Below are 7,438 nucleotides of genomic sequence, written 5' to 3'. Positions count from 1 at the left end.
ATATTGGAACACCCTATCTCACGCACCCATATCCAATTCTTTCCCTGGAGGAATCACTATCCTCAATTTGGTGCTTCTCAGTCGCATGTGGGTTTTTAACCTACATATGTATGCATATATATATATGTATATATGCATTTATAGGTATATGCAAGCGTAAACAATGTATGGTACTGTTCTACTTGTTTTTAAACTTCTTGCTGCACATTTTCTCCTGCAACTTGCTCTTTTGGAATAACATTATACTTTTGAGGCTTATCCAGGTTTACACATGTAGCTGTAGTTCATTTGTTTTCATAGCTGTTTCTATGGTATTCATTATATGACTATGCAGTCAAATTTTCATTTTCTTCTTGGTAGACATTTATATTGTCTCCATTTTTTCACTGTTATAAACAACATTGCAATAATTATTCTTGTATATATCGTCTTGTGTTTACTGAGCAAGAGTTTCTACCTGGGCTGGAATTGCTGGGGCATAGGCTACGAGCATCTTCAGTTTTACTGGGTTGGTCTCCAGATTGGTGGTACCACCTTACCCTGCCACCAGTACTGTGAGAGTTTTCTTTGCTCTACATCCTAACCACCACATGGTTTGGCCAGTGTTGCTACTCTCCATCTCGGACGCTGATGATGTAGGAGAGTGCTCATTTCTCTGAATTCTGTCACCATGAAGTATTAGCAGTTTTTCAACTTTGCTAATTTTTTTTTTTTTTTTTTTGCGGTACGCGGGCCTCTCACTGCTGTGGCCTCTCCCGTTGCGGAGCACAGGCTCCGGACGCACAGGCTCAGCGGCCACGGCTCAACAGGCCCAGCCGCTCTGCGGCACGTGGGATCTTCCCGGACCGGGGCATGAACCCGTGTCCCCTGCATCGGCAGGCGGACTGTCAACCACTGCGCCACCAGGGAAGCCCATCTTTGCTAATTTTTTAGGCCAAAAAAAAAAGATATCTGTTGATGAGGTCTAAATACATTTTGATTCATTTTTTTCTAATTATAAAAATAACACAAATTATTTTAGAAAATTTGAAAACATAGACAAGCACAAAAAGAAAAGAATAATTCCCTTTAATCCCACCACTCAAATATAATACCTAATAATATCTGACATTTGTGAAATTCTTACTCTATATATACCTAGGGCAGCTTTTGATACCTAATATTTCACAAACAGGATTCACTAATACATATTTAATATACGTGTGAGATATATATATATACACACATATATATGGTAAATATGCATATGTATATATTTAACCTTTACAAAAAAGGTACTACTTTTTTATAAACTAGTTTTTTTCACCTAACATAAGTCACAATCATTTTCTCATAATATCTGTATTCTGGACTGGAGAGTGTTATTTAAAGAGTTCCACATTCATATCCATCTGTCTCCCTTCACCATCCAAAAACTAAGGACCAAACTGAGCCCAGCAATGAGTCCTAGGAAGCTGGCTTGCTGCTAGCTGTGTACAGTGGTGTAATTGACTCAGCCGCAGTTGAGAATGGGAAATGGAATTAACATACAACTCTCACTACTCAGGGAAGCCAACTCCCACCTCTGCCTTAGAGCCTTCTGCTGGGGACTACCTATCCTATCTGTCCATCGGACAATATAACATGCAACTCCTTTTACCTACTAGCTCTCCTGTGCCCTCATCCCATACTCGTTTAGGTTTTCTCACCACCACCACCCTTCAACGTAAACATATTACCTACATTCTCTGCCTCTTGTCTTCACTGTCTGCCCCCCAGAACACCAAGCTCTCCAGACACTGATCCACAGGAAGTTTGATATTCCATTCTCTTATGTAGCCTGGCCTATGTGTACACTTGAGGAGTTGAACTATATTTGGATTTGATCCAGCTTCCATGGCAGAAAAGAGTCTGCAATGGGTGTATCATTGCTCACCTAGACTATTGCAATAGCTTTCACTCCCTCAAGTGTTGCCTTTCTCACCACTGCACCTTCTGCTCCACAAATCCAGCCACATAGCTGTAAGTGAGCTTCCTAAAAATTAATTGTTTTGCCATTTCTCTGCATAAAATACTCCAGTGTGCCACCATGGCCTATGGGATGAAGCCCAAGTGCCTCTTGCAAGGCCCTCTGTGATCTCTGTTGCCGCTCCTATAGCCATTCCACCTATCACTTCTGCATCACTCTGTCTGCTCTAGTAATTCTGAGTTGTTGTTCTCTGCCCTCCTGACATCATTTCACACCCTTGTGCCTTTGCACATACTTCCCTTCCTGTGTAGAATGCTCCCGCCTTCTTATCTGCCTGGAAAACTCCTATTCATCCTTCAAAGTCCTATTCCAAAGATATTCCCAGAAACTCAAAGTACCACTCTACATATTCTTTATTAATTACAAAGAGGAAAAGTTACCTTTACAATGTAGAAACCTAGCTAATGCCACCTTAACCTGGTGGTCAAATTTATCATCATCGTTAATGGGACAAACAGACATCATATGTCCCCAATGAATGATGCGATCTGGTACTATTCTTGCCAAAAATAGTTCACCTGAATCTAATCCTGAAGGAACAATCAAACACTTCCAAATGGAAAGATGTTCTGCAAAACTGGCCTGAACTCTTCAAAAATGTCAGTGTCCAGGAAAGACCAAAGCAAAACAAAAGGCTCAGAAATGGTTCCAAATTAAAAGATGCTCAAGAAGCATGACAACTAAATGCAATGTGTGATCCTTGATTCCATCCTGGATCAAAGGGAAAAAAACAGCTACAAATAACATTATTTGGAGGACTGGTGAATTTTGAATATGGATTATATATTAGATAATAAAGTTGGGTCAATGTTAAATTTCCTGAGTACAGTCATTGTATTGTGGTTACGGAGGAGAGTGCCCTTGTTCTTAGGACGCCTTGAAAGGGCTAAAGTGTTGCTATATCTGCAGTTAGCAGTGGTTCAGCAAAAAGAAACAAGTAAACAGATAAATATGTGTGTTTGTATATCTAAATAGAGAGAAAAAGGAAATGCGATGGCAAGTGTTGACAATAGAGAAATTACAGGTGAAGGGTACACAGGTGCACATTATTCTATTCTTCATCTTTGCTGTAGGTTTGAAATATTTCAAAACAAAAACTTGGACAGAATAAATAATAAAAACAAACAAATGAACAAAAAGCTTTGTTCCAGGTCATGTTTTCTGTGAAGCCTTTCATGATATCCCTCCTGGCTGCCCCCGTCCCCGAGCACAGACACACATAAAACAATGAATCACCCTCTCTTCCAGACTCTTTCATGATTATGTATCTCTCTGACTAAACTGTAAGCTCTTTGATATCTGGGCCTGTGTGTGTTGTGTTGGATCTACACAATGCTAGAACTGTACCTGACACCGACTGGATGCTCAGCTGATGCTTTTTTAAAAAAATTAATAGAGCTGATTCTTGAGGCTTGGAAAGGATTCAGTAAGCAAGAAGGAGCAAGAGCCTTATCTCATGGGAGAGGAGTGGCATGAGCAAAGGTAAGGAAGCAGGAATGTATATGTTGCAATTACCAAGAACATTTGATTTGTTTGGTCAGAACTGAAGATTTACATAAGTGAAAATGCCTAGCACACAATAGATTCTTAATAAAAACTTGGTGAGTAAATGAATGAATGAGATCGGAAAGGCAGGCTTAGATCAGAGAGGAAAGGGCCTTGACTACTGAATTGAGAAATCTGAGTGTTAACTAGTTCATGACACCCAGGGTCTTTTCCCAGTGTCAGGAAGAGAGTGTGTTCTTCAGCAAGTCCCTTGTACATGTTTCCCCCTAAATAACAAGGAAAAGTAGAGATAAGTGGAAGTCTGAAAGTGACCAATTTCCAGACTCAGGAGGAAGAAACATCTTCTCATCCACCCAGGAGAAGTCCTACAGTGGAGTTTTAAGACATCCAAAATCCCTCAGATGAAAGGGCATCACAGAACATTGGCTGGAAAAATACATGAATCTATTTAATATGAACCATGCTTGTCTTTGAGAATAGTGTATGGATTTATTTTGGTTAATTTTACTATATATATATATATATATATATATATTTTTTGGCTGTGCCGCGTGGCTTGTGGGATCTTAGTTCCCTGACCAGGGATTGAACCCGGGGCCACTGTAGTGAAAGCATTGAGTCCTAACCACTGGACTGCCAGGGAAGTTCCTAATTTTACTACATTTTTAAAATTTAAGGAGCACACCTTTGCACACAACCCCAAGATGACAAGGAGTGATGGGGAAGTGATGAGTCTCTGAGCTGCTCTGTGAAAGAATTTGTTAGTTTTAGGTTATAGTTGTTTCGAATCTTCAGTCAAATTCTACAAAAATCTTAGCTGAGAGGAAATGCAAATCTCAGGGAGCATTTTAAAAATCTATTTTTGGCCCAGTTATGATGTAGCATTGACTGGCTCCAGAATTTTTAACATTACTGGTTAGAAACCACTGGTGGCGGTCAAAATGACTTGTAGCTTACAAAGCATGTGGGCATTCTTTTTGGAGAAAGTAGACAAGAAAATTTGAGCTGTTGTTTCATGTAATAAAGTAGAATCAAGTGATAAATCATTTGGGCTGTATGCGCAAATGGACAGTGACACAGCTAAATTGGTCACAATTGTTCACCACAGGCCAACTTCATGATAGATAAAGGGCTATATATCAGCAATGTTCCCTTAGAAACAGTCCTGACGTGTCTGTGAGCAGGAAAATAATTCTATGGCTACAATCAACAAAGAAGTATCAGGCTAGCTCACCAAGCCCAACCAAACCCCTATCTCGCTGCAGTTTTATAAAGATTAGCATATCACATGAGCCAAATGCTGTGCCCCAGTGTAAAAATATGATACTGTTACTTTGTAGAAAAAGTGTAAGCCCTGCTCTTCAACACCAATAAAATAGAAGCATTCATAGATACTGAGTTCAGTGTGATCCAAAAACTGAAGCATAAAATAGCTATCTGGTAACAGAACATTTTAAAACATCAAGACAGATGAGAATTCGGGCTCGGAAAATAAATGACTATGAAGAAAGATAAAAAGAAGAGAGATCTGGGGTTTCTCTGAAGACCCGGCTCTGCGGCCAAGTCCTCCCTGTAGCGAGCTGCCATTGCCATGGAAACCAGTGGGAAGGGCAGTGGGGGCCTGTGACTCCCGCGCAGGGCGGCGGGGGTTGGGGGGGTGGGGGTTCGGGGTGGAGACGGGGTGGTGACCTATGACTGGTATACTGTCCCCCAGACCCTCTCCAAGAGACTCCACCGAGCTGCTGCTTCCTGAACTCGCTCCCAGGAGTGGTGCCCCAAAGCAGCCAGGAGAGACCACTGTCCCGCCACCTTGATGACAACACCCCCGTGTCCCCTTCTGGCTCAGGCTGTCAGAGCGCTCTGTCCATGGCCTCTCCCAGATAACCAGCAGTCTATACATCAGCAATGGGGTGGCAGCCAACAATGAACTCATGCTGTCTACCAACCACATCACGACAGTCATCAACGTGTCGGCAGAGGTGGCCAACACGTTCTTCAAAGACATCCAGTACGTACACGTGCCGGTGGTAGATGCTCCCACCTCGCACCTCTACGACTTTTTTGACCCTGTTGCAGATCACATCCACAGCGTGGACATGAAGCAGGGCCGAACGCTGCTGCACTGCGCCGCCGGGGTGAGCCGCTCTGCCGCTCTCTGCCTCGCGTGCCTCATGAAGTACCACTCCATGTCGCTGCTGGACGCCTACACGTGGACCAAGTCATGCCGCCCCATCATCCGGCCCAACATCGGCTTTTGGGAACAGCTTATCCATCATGAATTCAAGCTGTTTAGTAAGAACACCGCTCACATGATCAGTTCCCCGGTGGGTATGATTCCGGACATCTAACGAGAAAGACGTCTGTTTGATGATGCCGATGTGAGCCGTCCCGGTCAGCCCCTGACATCTGCTGCAAATCCTATATCAACATTGAACGTTGAACTTTTGTTGGTAAAGGAACTAGAAACCACCTTTTAGAAGGGCAAGCAAAAAGGGCAGGGGGAGTTTTTAGCTTAGTATGCCTTATCTTTAAAGAATAAAATTCATTAAAAGTAAAATGGTGACAATGTTTCTTATCCTGTGAGCGGCACGGCATGGCTGCTGCGGCCTGGCAAGAGAGGAGGGTGCCGAAGGTGGTGCCTAGCTCAGATGGACCTGAACCCTGGGACCTGCCGGAGCAGACTACTAACCCAGGGGTGAGTCACCCGCAGCCGCTCCTCCCACCCACCCAGCGCCCCAATCCCACCTGGTTCTTCCCAATCCAAAGCCAGAGGCTTAGACATCGTGGTACCCACTGTGTGCTTCTTACAGTAAGTGCCAACCTACTGGATAAGTGGCCTTCTTGGGGTTCTCTGGGAGTCCTGGGGGAGCCTCAGGCCACCCCTGACCCCACCTTCAACCACAGTGACCCAACTCTGATTTTCTAGATTAGATTTACATGTTAAATAGTTTTCAAAAAAAAACAGTTCCACTATATAAAGTTCAAAAATATTTTTTCCAGTGCTGTACTAAATGGCAAGGTCTTGGGTTGCCCTCAGCAATACCCACCAGCCTTTGTGAAAAAGGAACATTAATCCCCTTCTCCAGGGCACTTGCTAAGAGAGAGAGCCCGCCTGACACAAGGCCTCCGTTGCTCTCGTGGGCCTTGGCATGGTAGGCTGGAGCTGCTGGCCAGGACTGGCTCTGTCACCTCCTCCCATTGTAACTGGGGCCTCTCAGAGGCTCCATTTCCTTACCTGTCAAAGCAGTGGGAGCCTGTCTCTCCCAGGGTTGCTGTGAGGATTAGATTCCTTAGCATGGGACCTAGCAGGTGAATGGTTTCCTGCTTAGAGGAAAGGGCTGCTCTTGTTATTAAGGATAATCTTTAGCCCTGCTGGTTGGGGGTCAGCACATCCATCCTCACAGCGGCCTTTCCCCCATCTGTATACAGCCCTTTGTTGTCTACACAGCGCTCTTCTAAAAAATCATCCTGTCTATAAAAACAAATGGTCTAAGGTTCTTTTGGACCCTACCTCAGAGGAGGCCTACATTTAGAGCCTTTTCAGCGATCCTATTGTGTCATTGTATTTAATCCATGTGAAAGCAAGAAGCATCATTCCAGGGCCCCCTGTCCCCTACCCAAAGGCCTTATTTATAATCACTGACCATTAGAGCCAGCACCCTGGGGTTCCACCAGGATCCGTGAAGGCACTTGCCAAAGGGATGAATGAGTGGGCCCCAGAAGTAGGCCCTGGAATCCAGGATTGTTCAAAATCCCCAGGTATCTGGCTCTGGCTTGGGAGCAGCTATTCTAATCGAGAATTACTCTAGGTAAACAATATGAGACAAAGAGCACAACCACTCTGGTTGATGCAGACCTGTGGGTCCAGACCCCTTTCTCTCCAAACCCATCTCCACTCCCACTTCCACAAAAGGAGTGTCCAGG

At 43.9% G+C, this 7,438-nt stretch overlaps 1 protein-coding gene across 1 annotated transcript; it reads left to right on the top strand.

Annotated features, from left to right (window-relative positions):
* Positions 1-5,147: 5,147 nt before the first annotated feature.
* DUSP21 (dual specificity phosphatase 21) lies at positions 5,148-5,960 on the top strand. Its single transcript, XM_022556422.2, is given in 3 exon segments — positions 5,148-5,365; positions 5,367-5,859; positions 5,861-5,960. Coding segments are annotated over 3 exon segments (567 nt in total). The 5' UTR covers positions 5,148-5,327; the 3' UTR covers positions 5,897-5,960.
* Positions 5,961-7,438: the final 1,478 nt, after the last annotated feature.

This window comes from Delphinapterus leucas, chromosome X, assembly GCF_059928025.1.
Source record: "Delphinapterus leucas isolate spDelLeu-1000000601 "Yukka" chromosome X, BTC_Dleu_Yukka2, whole genome shotgun sequence".
In the NCBI taxonomy this organism is placed as follows: domain Eukaryota; kingdom Metazoa; phylum Chordata; class Mammalia; order Artiodactyla; family Monodontidae; genus Delphinapterus; species Delphinapterus leucas.
The sequence above is the reverse complement of the archived record's forward strand: the minus strand, read 5'-3'. Positions and strand labels throughout refer to the sequence as shown.